Below are 20,314 nucleotides of genomic sequence, written 5' to 3'. Positions count from 1 at the left end.
CATACGAATCGAACAGAATAAAACAAGACTCAATAATATATGATGATGTATCAATAACAATGCATTTTCTGGTTTCACTGAATGTTTGTTCAAAAAGCCCATTTTGTACTTGGACTAGTATTATTTGCAGTGAACGCTAACAGTACTCTACAATGTGCACTGAGTAATTGGGGAGTGGATGTGCGCTGCGTGTATGTGTGCGTGAGTCTGTATGTCCGACAAAATTGTTCAGCCTGTCACTCATTGGTGAAGGAAACCTGTCTTGTTAAATGCAGGTTTTCTGTGAATAAGACAGAGCGAGAGAGAGAGAGAGAGAGAGAGAGAGAGAGAGAGAGAGAGAGAGAGAGAGAGAGAGAGAGAGAGAGTAATTACCATTTTTGTCATCAACAATTTTTAGTTTTTCCATTCATCTCTGTCATTTATGTATTTGCACTATCTGCGTTTCATTTTAATCATGTTCATCGTTTATGCTCCTTCTTTGAATCAACCTTAACTGCTACTTCAATCAGCATTGTTTTTGTTTAACTTTTTTCACACCAACATTCATCGTCACAGTGAATGTCACTGACTCATGGCATGCCCGCGGCAGGCAACAGCTTGACTTCACTTCACCAGCCCTTCGTGTTGCGTGATCGTGTATCGAGTAGTTTGTGATACATGTATCGTGCATAATGACAAGTGTCAAACATGTTGATTGCCTTGGATTTTTTATTTTTTATAGTGTACCTAAAAAGTGTCAAACACGCTGATCCGGTTAACTTGTGGAATTTTGCTTCTGATCATTCCATTCCAGATATGGTTGCTAGCAAGCCACTTCTTCTGCTCTACTTACTTCAGTCAGCTTTATTTAAAAATGCAACAGCAACGTTAAAGATACATCCTTCGAGCGCATACAGCATACACACACAAATTCAATCCTCTCACTGATTAGGTAGAAAAGCAAACTTATAAAACATAAAATAAAACAAAAAGCTCATGATAACGATCTTGAAAACACTCGCAGTGGCTTTAAGTCAAGGAAAGAGGCCGCTTGGAAAACTCTGTCTGCATGTCTGCCTGTCTGGCTAACCCATTCCTCCCTCCCTCTCTCTCCCCCTCTCCTTGTCACTCTTTCATCAGCGTGTTATTACAAAATCTCTTCACAAATAAACTCAACTGTGTCACTGGTAAGGGTCTACTTCGGCAAACCTTCCGGAACAACTTTGAAGGTGCACATCAATATTTCATCTCATTCATTCGCCCACAACTGACAGACGTAGAAAATCGAAGCCACCGTACCTTATTTCACGACTTCGCTAAAATGCTAACCGGCTTACACAGCAATATTTATACGTATATTGATTTGAGCAAATAGTCTACATATGTCGCCAGATCAATAAAAGCACCTGCCTCGAAAGCTTATTGTAAAAAGTCAGCTCTTTAAAAGGGACCGTACCAAATTATACTTGTTCATTGTTTCATGAAGGCACCACCAGGCGATAAAAGCTGAGAAATGTAACAAAACCTGTTCAATGTATACCCCCAAGCTATACAAATAATGCCCATGTCCGTGTTAGTATTATATTGTAAGTCTTTTAAGATCACAGACATGGTCCGCAGGCACAGTATTCTCCGGGTTGCACGTCTACGGCTTTTTCTCATTCGTCTGTCTTCGACGAATGCAGTAGACTGCGGTGTCAGCATAAACTATTTAAAACACTGACGTCACTGAATTGTCAGGACCAGGACACCAAATGGAACGACATTCGCTCCCAGTACAAAAGACCTTTGTGAGTGTCGCAAACAAACGTTTCTCCTTGCTTTTTCTCAATACATACGGGATACGCACGTTGACGCATTTCACCAAAATAAAAGAGTCATAAGAGTCATGCTTTTTGACTCTGTGTGCTTGTCTAGTGGGAGAGGAATGTACCTTTGAGGCGAATGTGTACTGGCATATGAGGGGAGTGGTGCCTGAATTCAGTTTCTTAACATAGTCAATTATCATAGTCACCTAAAGTTCTCAACACGGAATACGCGTGAGATACAAGGTTCTAACACGTAGAAGGTTCTGCCAGGTTCTAACAAGTACATGAACGCTGTCCACAACAACGCTGTCCACCTATGAAAGGATGCCATCCATCCAAACAAGACCCATACTATTCGAGTTAAACACACACACACACACACACACACACACACACACACACACACACACACACACACACACAAGCACGCGCGCACACACACACACACGACAACCACTCACACGATAACCACACTCACACACAACACACACACAACCACTCACAGTTCCAGGACGAGGATGACCTCCATCTTGGTGTCGTAGACCTCGTGCAGGCTGATGACGTTGGGGTGGTCGATGCAGCGTAGGATGTTGATCTCCTTGACGATCTCCTCCATCTTGGCGCCCTTCCTCCCCCCTCCGCGCCGCTTGCGGATGAATTTGGCCGCGAACGCCTGCCCCGTCTTGCGGTGCGTGCATCTTCGCACCACGGCGAAGTGGCCACTGAGAGTAAAAACAATGAAACATTGTGAATCCCTTCGTACAAAAATAATCTTTCCCTAATTCAGAACATCAACATATACAGGGATGGCCAAATCGTCCGCCCGGGCTAGTAGATTCTTGCAGCTTGCCCGGCTGGCCAGTGACAATGCTGGTCAAGTGCAAAACTTGTGGTTGTACTATCGGGTTTCAAAGTCATGATAATTATAAACACTGCAGATGAACAACTTGCATGAAGAACACTGCAAAATAGCGAGACAAGGCCCGGGAAAGCCTATTCATCGCTGACCACATTATATGTATGTCATACCACCACTATTTTAATTGTGCAAATAAATCTGACAGTAATAATTTGTGTGTTTAGTATATAAACCGGGCTGGTGACATTTCTGGCGGGCTAGTGACTTTCATGAAGTTACTCGCCCGGCTGGCGAGTGAACTTTTTTTTGTTGATATGGCCATCCTTGATATATATTCATCGTGAATATCGTGTCACTTTGTTTGATTCTATTTATACAAAAACAAAGAAAACTTGTTTCAGTTGTTGATTGATTATATTTAGTCAAGTTTTGACTAAATATTTTAACATCGAGGGGGAATCGAAACGAGGGTCGTGGTGTATGTGCGTGTGTGCGTGTGTGTGTGTGTGTGTCTGTGTGTGTGTGTAGAGCGATTCAGACTAAACTACTGGACCGATCTTTATGAAATTTGACATGAGAGTTCCTGGGTATGAAATCCCCGAACGTTTTTTTCATTTTTTTGATAAATGTCTTTGATGACGTCATATCCGGCTTTTCGTGAAAGTTGAGGCGGCACTGTCACGCCCTCATTTTTCAACCAAATTGGTTGAAATTTTGGTCAAGTAATCTTCGACGAAGCCCGGACTTCGGTATTGCATTTCAGCTTGGTGGCTTAAAAATTAATTGATGACTTTGGTCATTAAAAATCGGAAAATTGTAAAAAAAAATAAAAATGTATAAAACGATCCAAATTTACGTTTATCGTATTCTCCATCATTTGCTGATTCCAAAAATATATAAATATGTTATATTCGGAATAAAAAAACAAGCTCTGAAAATTAAATATATAAAAATTATTATCAAAATTAAATTTTCCAAATCAATTTAAAAACAGTTTCATCTTATTCCTTGTCGGTTCCTGATTCCAAAAACATATAGATATGATATGTTTGGATTAAAAACACGCTCAGAAAGTTAAAACGAAGAGAGGTACAGAAAAGCGTGCTATGCAGCATAGCGTAACCACTACCCCGCTCTTCTTGTCAATTTCACTGCCTATGCCGTGAGCGGTGGACTACGAGTATACGGTCTTGCTGCGTTGCATTGCGTTCAGTTTCATTCTGTGAGTTCGACAGCTACTTGACTAAATATTGTATTTTCGCCTTACGCGACTTGTTTTATTAATACAGTTGATAAAGTGATGTCATTGTAAATGTTTATTATCGACTCTCGCACCATGCACACAACAGAAGACACAAAGACCTGGGATATACAAATGGCAGGGTGCCCATTGCAACTTTTCAGGTGATAGCTTGTTTTTGTATGCGGGTACGATTAGGCTAGTAACACTTAAAATAGCACAGATTTGAGAAAAACTACTGAGTCACAGTTGATAGAAAATGGCCTGGAATACGCTGAGTGTAGAAGTAGAACCAAAACGCTTTCTCGTGTCTCCGCCGGTTAGAGCAAAGATTTTTTTGTTATAACAGTGGCTTATTCTCACAAAAGTATGTGTTCGAACGTTTTCAGACGTCTGCCGCCGCCCCCCCCTCCCCCATCCCCCCCCCCCCCCCCTCAAGTGTATTCTCATTGCAATTTCCTACTCCCACAAAAGGGTTGACAATATAACTTATTGTTTGTTCAATTTTGATTCAGAAAATAGTGACAACTTATGACACAAGGTGCGGGGATGGATGACAGTGTATATATATGGAGGGAAGCAAGTGAGCACGGGGAGACATCTGCCAACGCAGCCCAGCTGCTACGAAGCAAGGACATTACAAATCGACAAAGAGGGTTCGTCCCTCGTGCATTACATCACAATTAGATACATTTCCGCTGACACAGATGTTGCTGCGCAGAAGAACACAAAAATATGGGAAGTGTCTTTCGAAGAAAAGGTCAAGCGCGACCGCACAAGTAAGCACTCGTTAGTTTGGACACTGTGCTATTTGCATATAACTGGTTTCCTGTTGGGCGTAAACAAAATTCTCCGCAACCTACCAGGCCAGGAACAAACAAGCTAATGAAAAAAAGTCAAAAGGCTACAAAGACAGGAAGCTGTGATACTATCAATAAAGTAGAGCGCGACTGTATGCAAATAACGAAGATAAGTGCTCTATTTTGTGAAAATGTTGCTGTTTTCGCAAAACGCGTTTCCTGTGAAACCCAAACAAACCTTTGTATGAACTACCGACCCATGAACAAACAAGTTAACGAAGTAGACAAAAGGTAAAAATCAAACGTATGTCATACTGAAAAGTCTGTCTGAAATACGAACTTAACAGATGTTGAGTAGTTACAAACAAATGCTTAACTTTATCCTCGAAAACCGCTGTATAAACCATACATATGCTATTGCTTGAAGAGATATAGATCTGCTTACTTTAAAGATAGTACACCTAAGGTACCATCTTCATGGAAAGTTTTATGGCGATTTGGATTTAAAAAGTTCAAGGGACATTCGTTGTACTGTAATTTAGAAACACCTGCAATGATTTGCTCAAAACTGCTCCAAAACTATGCCAAATAATGAAATACATTTTAATCAGCGAACAGTTTGCTTCGCCCAGCTCTCCTTGTGTCAGGAGTCCGGACTTCCGTCCGTCACCATATTTTATTTAGTCATCATAGATAACCGTTCGTCAAAGCAGAATAAGATCGTTGGATTGAGGAAGTCAAACCTACAATCTAGCTTCCGCATGCAAATTCCGTGCCATACAGGGCTAAAACGCTTCGTATTACAAAAACAAACACACTGCTCGTTGGAGAATATCACGGTCTGAAATGACTACAAAACACAGCATTCAGATTTAATAACAAGAAGGGCAAAGCCCATACGACTCACATGCTTGACCTTGACCTTTACATGACCTTGACCTTCAGGGTCAAGGTCAAATAACTAAACCTAGCAATGACATCATACACTAAGAACTGCTTTACACATTTTTCCTACCAAAATACCCAAGGTCAAGGTCATCCAAGGTCATGCAACACAAAGCTGTTAATTCAAGACATAGGAAGTACAATGGTGCTTATTGGCTCTTTCTACCATGAGATATGGTCACTTTTAGTGGTTCACTACCTTATTTTGGTCACATTTCATAAGGGTCAAAGTGACCTTGACCTTGATCATATGTGACCAAATGTGTCTCATGATGAAAGCATAACATGTGCCCCACATAATTTTTAAGTTTGAAACAGTTATCTTCCATAGTTCAGGGTCAAGGTCACTTCAAAATATGTATACAATCCAACTTTGAAGAGCTCCTGTGACCTTGACCTTGAAGCAAGGTAAACCAAACTGGTATCAAAAGATGGGGCTTACTTTGCCCTATATATCATATATAGGTGAGGTATTGAATCTCAAAAACTTCAGAGAAAATGTGAAAAATGTGAAAAACAGCTGTTTTTTAGGCAACATTTATGGCCCCTACGACCTTGACCTTGAAGCAAGGTCAAGATGCTATGTATGTTTTTTGGGGCCTTGTCATCATACACCATCTTGCCAAATTTGGTACTGATAGACTGAATAGTGTCCAAGAAATATCCAAGGTTAAAGTTTTCCGGACGGACGTCCGGACGGACGGGGGGGACGGACGGACGGACGACTCGGGTGAGTACATAGACTCACTTTTGCTTCGCATGTGAGTCAAAAATGGAACGCTCAAACACTAAATCTAAGACCTTCCTCGTGTGTGTTGTCATCTATTCAACACCCAAAACGAACTCTGTAGCTCTCGGCTCAATTTCAAATCTGTATCTCTAGGATAATTAGCGCATGAAATACTCAGGGTCGAAAGGTAGGACGAAAATTATGACTGGCGCAAAAAGACGTCACAATAACTGAATAAGAATTAACAATCTGAGATTCCTACTCAAAACACAGCCGTTTTCAATTTGAGTAACTCAGCGCTCAAACGTTTGTTCAAGGTATTCCTGGTGTGTAGTCACATAATAACAACCCCCAACCTGAACTCTATAGCTCTTGGGGCGATGAGAGACAGTTTTCTTGTTAGACATTATGACTTTAACTGATTATACGTTATCCCGGAAACCCGCCCGTATAGCCAGTTACACTTGCTTCACTTTCAATAATACATATTGTATAAATATAATCGAATCAGTGATGAGATTTCTTCAGTTGCTGGAGTAACCAAGTAGCATAATTTGACACTGAACAGTCATAAGGGAACCATTATGCCAGTTCACTGCCAAGCGCTGCATCAACCCAAGTAACCTTTCAAACTTTTTCTGAACAAGCTTGTACGTTTTTATCATAACATGTACTGCTATTTCAGAAAATCCCCCTTTTAAGACCCTTCCAGGACTTTCTGCCTTTAACTTCTGCTTCAGACATGAAATCATCTCAACATTATCCGATTTCCAAGGTCAGCATATATCCATCTCTATATCTCTGTATCTCTCGCTCCAAAACGCTGGTGTGGATATGGAGAGGTGTCAGTCTGAAATAGCCATAGCCGTGCACACGGCAAAGTACCTAAACACTAGCCAGGCCTCATCAGCCGTCAAAACCATCTTTCTACCTGGACACATAAACACCCTAAAACACAGTTATCTTCCATCAGTTGTTAACAGTATCTATGTCTTGTCTGACTCAAAGCACTCTACCCTTGCATGAATGCCTGGCATTCTTCCGATAGGTCCGCTGATCTGCTAAACCCGTCACTTGAACACTAGGAACAGACAGCTCAGGGGTACATTATAAATAGCGCAGCACACAGTTCTAAAGTAGTCATCAACATATGTGTGTGCCCTGTTCACTGGCTTTTGGGGATTAGCTTTAGCTCAGCGCTTCGGTCTGTTAAATCGAGCACCAGAAGTCAAGTCTTGTTTAGTCACTATATGAATACTGTCCCGTATTTATTTCCACAGGAAGTGTTGCAGAGGAAACAGTTTGATACAGCAGCTTCGCAAAACTTCAAAATGGAGAGAGTCATTCTCATCTAAGGCCACTGCCACCTGAATGCTGCTCGGCATTGTCCATCAACGCACTTCCCACGGGCTTCCCGATTGGAAAGTTTTCAAGGTCATGCAAACTCGGTGGAAGAGAAGAGTATTACTAATACCCAAATCTGTAAGCTGCGGCACAATAATGCAGCAATTCTTATTTCATTACGTTACACTTTAAAATTATCAACTTATCTCTATTTTATCCATATCGAATACGGAGGTCGCTCTAAATCTCCAAAGAGCCAGTTCTCCCCATGGAGGTCGCTCTAAATCTCCAAAGAACCAGTTCTCCTCATAGCACGATAACAGTGCTTGCTAATTTTGATAAACGGGCGTAAGTGACACTGACAGCCAAACAGTCAATTCTGGAGGTCAAAAAAATAATTTAATATATTTTTTGTGCGTAGAGAATTCCATCAGTGAGGACTAAAATTTATTTAAAAGCAAGAGCAAAATGTCCAGCCCCTGTAGTACGTACTGGAACCGTTCTCATGTACTCTACTCCATGAGAAAAAAAGTCTCATAAGAGGATTGAACACAACAGATTTCCCTGAATAACAAGTCTTCGGGAATAACTGCTTGGGCTTTATCTCTGTCTTATCTCCAAGGAAAAAGTCTTCTCCGTGAAAGAATCATGCAGAACACGTTGGGCATTGGAATCGGTTCACAGAAATGTCTACATGTACCTGATTTTATCTATGTTCTGTTTAATAAATCTAAAATAGAAAAGTTCCTGTTGTCTACAAAGAAAGTCCAATGAGAAGGAGCGCGCAAGGGGTAAACAGAGTGAAACGACATTTTTTTTTCTCTTTTCTTTTTTGGAGGGTGACTGTTCTTAAACAAGCATATATTCGTTTCTCCTCCACAATCGTTGTCTTTCCGACCGAATTGCTAGTGCTTTTAACTCTCGTCAAAGTTGCAAAGCCTGCCATCTACGATTTAATTACGATGAGACATCGGTTTCTGTCAATTGTAAGCTTGCTCGCAATGACAGTTGTGCTAGATGTCAAAATAGTTGGTATATACAACGGCGTCAACGCCTGTCACTTTCAGGATGTAAAAACTAAAAGGAACTCAGTTTCGGACCAAACGATTGCTCCAGACAGCAGATTTAGCCACAGCCTGCACACGCTCTCTCTCTCCCTCTCTCTCACACACACACAGTTAACACAACACACACAAACATAAAGATCGAGTACCTCACGCCGGAGAAAAACCCAGAATGAAGGAACATGTTGATCAGGAGAATGAGTGACAAACTTTTACATACTGATACACCACAAAAACACGCGTACTACTAAGGCCTAAAAAAAAAATAGGTGTGGTTACGGTAACCCGACCTACCCTATTTTTAGGGGCCGATCCTATAACTTTTTATTACATTTGTCAAACAAACAAAAAAAAAACCAAAACAAAAAAACCGAGTGCAAAAAACGCAATGAAAGCGAAAGCGCCCGTGTCGCACGCCTGCGTCTTGTATAACGAAGCGCCTATACGAAAAAAATCAAAGAGACCGCTTGAGTACCAGTCAAACAACTTGTGATAATAAATGTTTCAGCTACTAGGTACTGCCCTGCCTTTGATCTGGCCGCACCCACAGATTTCCACTCTGTTAAACTCGGTCACTGACCGGTCACTGACCCCGATGCAGGAAGTATTTCCTCTCTCAGATATGACAGGGGAACCACCTCTCATGGCAAAAACTGGGTCATTGACCCCTGGGAAGAAGGTCGTGTCTTTTAACAAGGCCACGGTAGGTGTAATTTGTACACATTAGAAAAAAAAGTTAAAAAAAAAAAAAAGTGATTGCCTACCTACCTACCCTATTTTTTTTGGCTATGTTACCGTAACCACACCTATTTTTTTTTTTGGCCTAATAATATTAGGGAGGTGTTGTGTTAGGGGAATGTTGCAAGAAAAAGAAACAACAAGGAACAAAGAATACATTGGGGGGGGGGGGAGAGAGAGAGCAGTAGCCCAGCAGCAAGGAAGGAAGAACAAAAAGGAAAACGGCGGCTGTAGGGAGGAAGATGGATGCTGAAAGGAAGAGGCGATGAGGGGTCATTTGCTCAAACAAAATATGTGTGTATTGCAGACAGCAAATGTATGATCTCTGCTTTGGAGGCAGAGGTTAAAAAAGGAGAATAGGAAGAGTAGTACAAAAGAGGAAATAATTTGGGAAAGAAAAGGGACGAAAAAGAACACGACGCCTGTGGCGAAACGGTTCTGGACGTCTTCGGACGCGTGTACTTGTACAGAAAACACATTTTGCGAGTGAATCAAGTCGTAAACAAATGGGGCAAGAACAATGCTACATGTATAGAAAAGAACAGCCATCTCAACGGTACAGTTCAAATTCACCAGCGTTGCACTGATAACCAGTTCAAAGCAACCTATGTTCAGTTACTTTGTAGTTCAACGCTAAAAACGCCCTAAGCTCTTGGCATCAGCCATCTGACAGCGGAGATGTAGTGGTTAGCTCAATATACTTTCCAGTTTTAACTGGTCAAAAGTCAGCTTGTTCAGTTACGATCTCAAATCGACAACAAAGTCAGGATAAGATCATTGTACCAATTACTACAACAATTCAAATCCCTTATCTCGCGTCTTCTTAGGCATTAGAATTTGTGAACTCAAAGACCTGTACGTTCCTGCTCGTAGAAATCACCATGTTACAGTTAATCTGTGAAACCAGGGAATACGTGTATTAACTAAACTATTTTAGGTAATACATGAATTAACTGGTTTTTTCCGTCAGTTAATTCATGTATTACCTAGTTAATACACATATTCCCTGGTTTCACAGATTAACTGTAACATATATATATATACATCCAGTCCAAGAGCATGACCTAATTCAAAGCAAAACTGCTTTCTGTGCAGAGTGGGCATTTTGTTGTTGATTCAGTTGAATCAATTTCGTAACTGATACCTATGTCAATCTGCAAAATTGATTCAGCAAAACACTCTCTGCACAGTTAGAAGCCAGGCTGTTGAATGTTGATTTGTGTCCAGGTGGAAGGATGCTCTTATCCCATGCATAAGTCTGGGACGAAGGCTTAAATGTAACCCTACAATTTCGATCGGATTTATAGCTAGGACTACCATTCGATAACCCTCCCGGCGCTCCTCCGCCTTATTTTCTAAAATAACACCTTTTCCCCAGAAATAAGGCCTTATTTCTGGAGTAAATGTTTACAGTCATACAAAAATAACACCTTATTTTGGTTGAGGTTATTTCTGTTAATCGGCTGGCTACCTCTACTACTTGCCATAACAACACGTACACGTACTATTATTTGTATGTCTTTATTTGGGAGATGTTTTTAATCTTTCTGACGACTTGACGTGACACAAAATCTGTTCCAGAGTGGAAACCAACCTCATATGCCACATCAAAGAAGCTGAGACAACATGGGACACTGGGATAACTTAAAAGGTGAAGGTAATTGGTACTACACCGTAAGGCACAAGTCGTCAAAGGAAAGGTTTCATGTGCCGGGTTTAGTGAAAGTGCTCTTCTGTTGCAGGTAGGGCGCTTTGGACAAATAGACACACCGAGCGCCTTTTGCCTGCTACTGTTACGCCGTCAAGCCAGGGCAACACCAAGGTGATCAAGCATTTATTATTTATGCAAATACCTGCGGAGAATAGCGTGTACCGTCCTGTGTTTTCCTTCTACTGCTTGAAACTTGTCAATTCATCATTATTCAAATTGAGGAATAAAGAACAGGCTTTATTCTCAACGCCATGAACGCAAACACCTGTCTAAACCGAAGAATTTACTCTATTTTGACAGGAAACGTCACCACTGTGACTAATTTTCGTCCACACAAACAAATTGCCCACCATACCGAATTTCGCCCATACTGTGGCAACCCTGAAGCTGCATGTTTAACTGGTGTTGTATTTTGCAGCACAGCGCGGCAAAGAAAGCTGCAAAAACACGTCTTACTTCGTTTGTCAACATTTGCGAACTTCTTCAGCCACGGTGTACGCCTCACGCTTAGCAGGACAACAGACTCTACACACTGAAAAAGATGCGAGTTAACCCTTGAGCCACTGACGTCCCTCCGCAAGGCCGTTTTCACAACTTGCGCGTGTACACAGGCCCGAGCTATGGGGACCCTAATTTGATTTGTTCTAGCCACTATTAGCTGTGTTTGACCACCCCCCCCCCCTCCTGCACAAACTTCCTCCCTGCCTGCCTGTATCTTTAATCCTTTGAACTTTTCTGCCTGCCGGTGTGCGCCTGCTCACATGTCCAATGCCATTGCTGTGCCCTGAGCAACCACTAACAGAGGGCCCAGAGAGGCGATAGTATTACACTTACAGTCCTTACGGAATGTTGAACCTGTGAGAGGATTTAACCAAAGCGTACAAGCTCTTTGATTTAACATCAATGCACATTTATTAGACTACCTGAGATAATGTTTAAAGTGTTGTAATGTCACTTCAATAAAATCATAACATCTCTGTTTTATTTATAGTGCTTGGGGACGTCTGGTACTTCAGGTTTTGGTGTGTGTGTGTGTGTGTGTGTGTGTGTGTGTGTGTGTGTGTGCGTATTTATGACTACTGGAACGCAGACTTTTTTGGAAATACTCATGAATCTTTCGCACTGAGTAACCCCCCCCCCCTTTTTTTTTCCCTCACTATTCGTAAAATCTGATGTAATGCAGTCATCCACTGTACTGTGTGTTTCAGTCGACTGAACCAGGTATACGGTTCGAAAAAATACCGACTCAGTAAAAGCCCAACCGCCGGGCGGACATCCACAATCCTTTCTCCCGGCTTCCGTTATCAACCCTCTCCCACCCCCTCTCTCTCTCTCACTTCCATGGAAGTTTCAAGGTAAGGCAGACACAAGTAACAGACCAGCTGTTGCAACAGATATATGTATATAGGAATTCCCTATATAAACAGGCTTCATTCATGCCTGCAGCCATACAGGCATGAGACCAAAGGTTGCAGGAAAATGCAGCGCGCTAATCTAGCCATCTGTCGTCCTCATCAGACTGATACCAAGAGGTGTAAGTTACGCCCGCCTTCAGGCTCAGGCATTTTCAAACGCTCGACTCAAGACAACATAGATCCTCGCAATAGCAGGGCATCCTCTGTTTTTCTGGCCGGTCGTCGTCTTCCTGATTCACTCTGTGTTTTTTGTGGCCGGGCAAATTTGTCGAGGATTAACTGAGAGAGGGAACTGCCTCTGATGCCCTAGTTGCAAAAAAACTGCCCCCAGTCTTATCCAAGCGTCTTGTTGTTCTTCCTCGTTTCTTCGCATCGCTAGTATCTGCCTCGCGGTTTGCTCGTTCCGTCACAGAATGCTATGCCACGCAGTTGCTTTCTGTGCGATACGTTAGATTGGATCACCACCATTTCTACCTAGAGATGAATTTTTTTTAAATCGTTGACGTTTTAACGTTTACATTGGACCACGTCCTCCAACAAGGAACACAAAAGAAAGAAACAATTAAAACAGCCCCTTTATCGTTCTAATGAAGCTGATCTTTTCTGGCAGGCACATTGGTATTACCGGAATTTGTTTTGTAATTGCAGACTTGGGTTTATACTGATGCATACTCATCTGGATAGTGCACAATCTGCTTAAATTACTCATGAAAACAGTTTTAGTGATGAGCTGACTTTATTTTATCTCATACTACAAACCAGGAACCTGCTCAGTTGTGGCAATGTCTCTTCAGTTGCATTTGTCACAGCCGAGTGGTCAGTCTCCACCCAGATAAAACTTCAAAACTGTCATAATTAAATAATTAATCATATTTATGATCTTTGCAACGAGAGAGACCATTACTCCGTTATTATCGGGCACATCAGAGTATATCAAATTGTCAGTAGGTACCTATCTTGCCAATAAAGTGGACTACCATTGGCACGCAGTAGCTTTCCTTCTAAATACTGACTGTCCACACCAAAGTAGGCCTTTCACAACTGCGGCGTGACTGCTTGATACAGTTGCCAGTCAGTCGGTGCAAAACCCTCATCTTGACAAGTGAATACCGGCAAGTCTCTTGACTGGCGGAAGGACGCAAGATGACTCCAGCCTGAACAGTGGAACTTGCCATGAGCGACCATTTATATTCTGTAGAGATTCGACTTCAGGGCAGTATTCAACAAGGATGGGCACACACTACATGCCGGCATAGTCATTACCACTGGCACGCAGTTTTGATCAGACTCACAACAATGACATGCTTCCACTGGGGCACTTACCAAAAAAATCAACAGCCTGGCTGCTTTATCGTTCGTACGGGAAGAAATTTAGCTTTAATTTTAAGAAAATAAAGGTTCAGTCTTACACACCATCTGTCTTCTTTTAAGATAAATTGTATTCTACTTCTAGTCTTCGGCACTTGCTTCGAGCCACCTGTTGTTAATTATTTCTCCAAACCAAGGAGATGATAACATTCCGTAAAACATGCTCCACAGTACCAGTGTGCTGTGCGTTTGTTCTCCTGCCTTATTGATCCCGTCAGTCTTTCTAACTTGACAATCTTCTTTCAATGTCCGTGTTTGGTCCTTCTTTGAAAGCCAGCTCTCCATGCTGAGAATGTTCGATCTATAGAGAGAAAAAAAACTAACCATGGAAGCCAACATCTAAATTGCTGTACACGCCCACATCGAATACGGCAGAGAAACGCCCATGGTTTTCATCAAATCTTATTACAATACAATACGTATTACAGTGTAGCATGAAAGTTGCACTGGGGGTAATAACAGACACTGGCCTATAGATCTCAGCGAGTACGGCCTACACCCATCAAAGCTGTTCGCTGAGTTGCAGAATTCAACGACAGCACATGGTTGCGTACACACCTGGTGGCCTGGCGCTTGCAGGTTAATTGGCTCAGGACTGCTCCATCACTCACTGGCCCTCCGTTTTCTTACCTGACAGCTGCAGCATGAAACCTGTCCCCTTGGGGGAGGCGAGAGCTGTTAGCTGTGTCACCTTGTATACTTCTTTACTCACTTCTAGCAGCATGTACCAGCTGTTTCAACGTGATTGCCAAATCAAAAAGTATTTTTTCTCATATTTATAAAACATTCACTTTTTCTTTTATTGCAGCCTGTATGCACTAGAGCCAGTAGAGGGATGTTGTTTTTCTTCTTTCTTTCTTTTTAAACACACACACCTGGAATGCAAATGTATAAAGAGACCTAACTCTCAGCCTGTGTTCAAAGTCAGCCATTAATTGATTCAAACTTTGACGAATTCTGGAGTGATGTTTCAGTTAGAACAGGAACATGCACAATTATAATATATATGCTGAACTGTTCAGATTTCCTACAAAAAAACACCACAAACCATATCTCCGGAAGTCTAAGATCATTCCTCTGCCTCTGGTAACAAGTGTTACTTATCTGCTGCATCAACTCACTTCCTGTCCTAGTCCTCGTTTGAATGACCTTGTAATGTTATTATACACCTAGATTATACATGACTGTCATCACGAAGCCAATTTGCACATCATCTTGCAGTACAATTCAGGACCCACTGCCAGTATCTGTAAGTTCTGAGTGAAAAAAACACAAACACACATAAAAACGTTTATACTTTTAAGTAAAAAACAAAGGGTTTTGAACTAGCTGTGTCATTTATCATTTTACATCTAAATTCAGTGACTCGTTTCCTACAAAATGCACTTCTGCTTTATTGCTTAGTTTCCACATGGAGAGACGGCAGACTTCAAGGATGCAGTGATTTTTTTCCCTTTCAAAGGTTTTAAACCAAGGGAAAATGCACAAACCACTAAACCATGTTTCATTAGCAATACTGAGTAAGGCTGAATGAAAATAACTATGTATCCATCATCCATGCTCCTTTGTTTTAAACATCAGAGGAGCCCGGGACTGACACAAAACTTTTCAGGCATTTTAGTTCAAACAAATTAATGGTGCAGCTGCAGCTGTGGCATCCAGGCTATAAATTTTTTTAAATTATTTCTAAAGATAAAAACCAGTCACTGAGTCAGTGGACCAGACCTGCCTCCGACATTTTAATTAATCAAACAATGTGCTTTCTTGGTTGTAACTCTCTGATGTAATGCCTTTTAAGATGAAGCATTTAGGACATAAATATATGTAAAGACCATGACAAAGCAAGTACGACTCATAGAATTTGACATATTTCAGATCACATGTTTTTGTGTGAATGTGTGTTCAACATCTTCCTAGATTTTAAATGAATCCTACAACAAAAGCAGTTGGGGAATCATTATGATGTATGAAAATCAATCTAAAAATGTGCATGATCATGTACTTTACACTAACATGCGCCAAGAAAAAAGTGTGTGTATGGCATAATGAGGTAAATGACCACCTTACAACTTTCAACTAAAAAATTACTTTTTTAAAGCAAAATAGCAAATTAGGTGTCTCAATCTCATCTACTAACTTTGTTGTTAAGACTTGGTCTTTAGCCTAAAAAAAAGGTGTGGTTACGGTAACCCGACCTACCCTATTTTTAGGGGCCGACCCTATAACTTTTTATTACATTTGTCAAAAAAACCAAAAAAACAAGAAGGGCAAAGCCCATACGACTCACATGCTTTACACATTTTTCCTACCAAAATACATGTGACCTTGACCCAAGGTCAAGGTGATCCAAGGTCATGCAACACAAAGCTGGTAATTCAAGACATAGGAAGTACAATGGTGCTTATTGGCTCTTTCTACCATGAGATATGGTCACTTTTAGTGGTTCACTACCTTATTTTGGTCACATTTCATAAGGGTCAAAGTGACCTTGACCTTGATCATATGTGACCAAATGTGTCTCATGATGAAAGCATAACATGTGCCCCACATAATTTTTAAGTTTGAAACAGTTATCTTCCATAGTTCAGGGTCAAGGTCACTTCAAAATATGTATACAATCCAACTTTGAAGAGCTCCTGTGACCTTGACCTTGAAGCAAGGTAAACCAAACTGGTATCAAAAGATGGGGCTTACTTTGCCCTAAATATCATATATAGGTGAGGTATTCAATCTCAAAAACTTCAGAGAAAATGGGAAAAATGTGAAAAATAGCTGTTTTTTAGGCAACATTTATGGCCCCTGCGACCTTGACCTTGAAGCAAGGTGAAGATGCTATGTATGTTTTTTGGGGCCTTGTCATCATACACCATCTTGCCAAATTTGGTACTGATAGACTGAATAGTGTCCAAGAAATATCCAACGTTAAAGTTTTCCGGACGTCCGGACGGACGGACGGACGACTCGGGTGAGTACATAGACTCACTTTTGCTTCGCATGTGAGTCAAAAACCAGTGCAAAAAACGCAATGAAAGCGAAAGCGCCCGAGTCGCACACTTATTTCCCTGTCAAGTAGGTTTAATTTGTACACATTAGAAGAAAAAAAAGTGTTTGTTTTTTTAAAGTGATTGACTACCTTCCCACCCTATTTGTTTGGGCTATGTTACCTTAACCAGACCTATTTTTTTTTTGGCCTTAGCCTTAAAAATTAGATATTTCTCAAACGAAAAGCTAGTTGATTCTTCCTCTCTCTCTCTCTCTCTCTCTCTCTCTCTCTCTCTCTCTCTCTCTCTCTCTCTCTCTCTCTCTCTCTCTCTCTCTCACACACACACACATGTATTCACAAACACACACAAGAAAAAGAGAAACAGAGGGAGGAAAGAAGCAACAATTATTCAGAAAGTAAGAGAACTAAGAGAGCGTGTTATGCCTCCTGAGTCACTTCGAATAATGGCATCCAACTCGGTCCCATCCAACAGTATCACTGTCAGATTTATTTTGTAAATTATGTATAACTTCAAACAGCAAAACTGTTTCATTGCCAGCCTTTAAACTCCATTTCAAGCTCCGAAATTTAAATCAACGCACTCAACAAATTTGAATCACCTACCTCCCAATATCGTCTCCGGCTTCATAGTTATCTTCGAAAGACTCCAACTTGAAAACTGAGGTATCCATTATCGACAAATGCTTGAATCATTATGGATTCACACAAAACTCTTCCAAAGAATCAAACACGAAATTGTTCTAGCGCACACACAGATCCGAATACTCCTCGGTTTCAAGTAAGCTCCATTGTCGTCTGGTGGATGAAGCTCGAAAATTTTCACACAACCTAGCCGGCCTTCTTCTTACCGCAGTCAGACAGTCAACGCTCTGTTTATCATTTGCCCCCGACAGCGGAAGCCGTCTGCTCGTTCCGTAAAAACGGCTGAATACCCGAACGCACCAAAAACGCACGTGGTATTGCCGAAACGGGAACAAAAATTCCTTTGCAGACGACAGTATCCGCTGAGCTATCGAGATCGACTGGCAAGGGTTCTTGTGCGATGATTGCCTGGGCGGCGTTTTTTCTCGCTTGACTATAATAATCGCAACGATTAAAAGCCCGACAATGATGTGCTTGGCAAAAAATCAAAAATAAATTAAAAAATAATAGTAATAATCGCAACGACTTGTCTATATAGGGCAGATTAGTTCTCTTGATGACATCAGGTCCGGCCTGCATCATGCTAATGACATGAATCCGTTGAATGATGATAATGCATTGTGCTGTCCTACAGGCTACTAGATTTGTGGAATATGAATCAGTTTTGCTGATGATCTTGTAGCCAGTCAGGGCACAGCAAGACTTTCTTTGTCTGTACGTTTGTTTGTTGCATTTTGGGGTGTGTGATTAACAGTGAAAAACAAACCGTTACAAAAACAAAAATATAAACTTAGTTCACATGTCAATGGTGGATTTAGATAGACATCCAAACGAAAATGACAGGAGACAAAAATATTATGCAAGCAGGAAAGACGGTTAAAACCGTGGCAATAGAGCTTAGGCAACAACAAGTCGCGTAAGGCGAAAATACAACATTTAGTCAAGCTGTCGAACTCACAGAATGAAACTGAACGCAATGCAATTTTTCAGCAAGACCGTATACTCGTAACATCGTCAGTCCACCGCTCATGGCAAAGGCAGTGAAATTGACAAGAAGAGCGGGGTAGTAGTTGCGCTGAGAAGGATATAGCACGCTTTTCTGTACCTCTCTTCGTTTTAACTTTCTGAGCGTGTTTTTAATCCAAACATATCATATCTATATGTTTTTGGAATCAGGAACCGACAAGGAATAAGATGAAAGTGTTTTTAACTTGATTTCAAAAATTTTATTTTGATCATAATTTTTATATTTTTAATTTTCAGAGCTTGTTTTTAATCCAAATATAACATATTTATATGTTTTTGGAATCAGAAAATGATGAAGAATAAGATGAACGTAAATTTGGATCGTTTTATAAAAAACTTTTTTTTTTACAATTTTCAGATTTTTAATGACCAAAGTCATTAATTAATTTTTAAGTCACCAAGCTGAAATGCAATACCAAAGTCCGGCCTTCGTCGAAGATTGCTTGGCCAAAATTTCAATCAATTTGATTAAAAAATAAGGGGTGTGACAGTTCCGCCTCAACTTTTACAAAAAGCCGGATATGACGTCATCAAAGGTATTTATCGAAAAAAAAAACCTGTCCGGGGATATCATTCCCAGGAACTCTCATGTAAAATTTCATAAAGATCGGTCCAGTAGTTTAGTCTGAATCGCTCTACACACACACACGCACAGACACACACACACAGATACACCACGACCCTCGTCTCGATTCCCCCTCTATGTTAAAACATTTAGTCAAAACTTGACTAAAATGTAAAAACGAACTAACATATTCTCTTGGTGAAACAGATTATATGGAATTGTTATTTTATTGCTGCAAAAGGGTTTCAAATATTTTAAAATATTTTGAGGAAACGTTTTTTTGTGTGTAAATGTATGAAGGGATTTTTTAGTATGGAACTCAATTAGATATTTATTTTTTGATTATGAATTACGGATAAGGAAGTTAGAATGATAAATGGAAAAAAGAATGTAGGCTGGATTACTTCAATAGATAAGAAGTATTGTACTTGTACAAACTATGTTTTGTATAGGAGAATGTGTACTGTACATATAATTGCAGAATTCTGGTTTTCGTTATAAAGAAGGGCCAATGAAGATGGATGCTCCCTGCGCGTAATAAAAATTAAAAATTAAAATAAAAGAGGGCAAAACAAATCAGGTTTGAAGCAGCCTGAGGTATAAAACTCTTTTTGTTTTTAAACTAACTAGATATACAAGAGTGGTGGAAAAAGACTTAAATAAATGAACATTATTTTCTTTTAAAAGGAAACTAAAGTCACCGTGACCTTTGGCGGCATTTCCTACAGTTCTAACGTGGTAAAAGTATAAACTATTAAAAGGATACATTTTGTTAATTGTTTTGACTTTCTCCCAGTATTCAATTGTTGAGCAGTTGTGCCTTTTCTGAATTTTCGTATGAAATCCCAAAATGTATATATATATATATCTCGCTTGTGTCTTCCGAGCGAGCTTCTGGACAATTGGTCAGATAAGTTTATTTTCTGTATTACAAGTGTTTGTTTGTCTGTCCGCTTAAAAGACCGCTTAGTCAAAGATCAGTGAACATCATGATAACGTTTTGTTTTGTTGTAAATATTCCGTTCTGATAACACACCTTTCTGTTTTTGGACTTCTGAATTTTCGTAGATTTTTAA

At 40.5% G+C, this 20,314-nt stretch overlaps 1 protein-coding gene and 1 long non-coding RNA gene across 3 annotated transcripts in view; one reads left to right on the top strand and one right to left on the bottom strand.

Moving 5' to 3' along the window:
- The window catches only part of LOC138948490 (death-associated protein kinase 1-like), a 159,485-nt gene extending 141,590 nt beyond the window's left edge, over positions 1-17,895 (bottom strand). The window contains exons 1-2 of the mRNA XM_070320046.1: positions 17,609-17,895; positions 2,291-2,509 (exon numbers count right to left, since the gene is read on the bottom strand). Coding sequence (XP_070176147.1) covers positions 2,291-2,509; positions 17,609-17,676 — 287 coding nt within the window. The 5' untranslated portion in view covers positions 17,677-17,895. The remainder of the gene's footprint in view (positions 1-2,290; positions 2,510-17,608) is intronic.
- LOC138958764 (uncharacterized) lies at positions 4,514-12,235 on the top strand. Of its 2 annotated transcripts, none has more exons than XR_011453495.1 (3): positions 4,514-4,665; positions 11,250-11,329; positions 11,637-12,235. It is a non-coding gene; the product is annotated as an uncharacterized lncRNA (long non-coding RNA). The 2 variants fall into 2 exon arrangements; XR_011453500.1 differs by lacking the exon at positions 4,514-4,665 and adding an exon at positions 7,648-7,795.
- Positions 17,896-20,314: the final 2,419 nt, after the last annotated feature.

This window comes from Littorina saxatilis, linkage group LG1, assembly GCF_037325665.1.
Source record: "Littorina saxatilis isolate snail1 linkage group LG1, US_GU_Lsax_2.0, whole genome shotgun sequence".
NCBI lineage: Eukaryota > Metazoa > Mollusca > Gastropoda > Littorinimorpha > Littorinidae > Littorina > Littorina saxatilis.
This window is presented reverse-complemented; position numbering and strand designations above follow the sequence as displayed.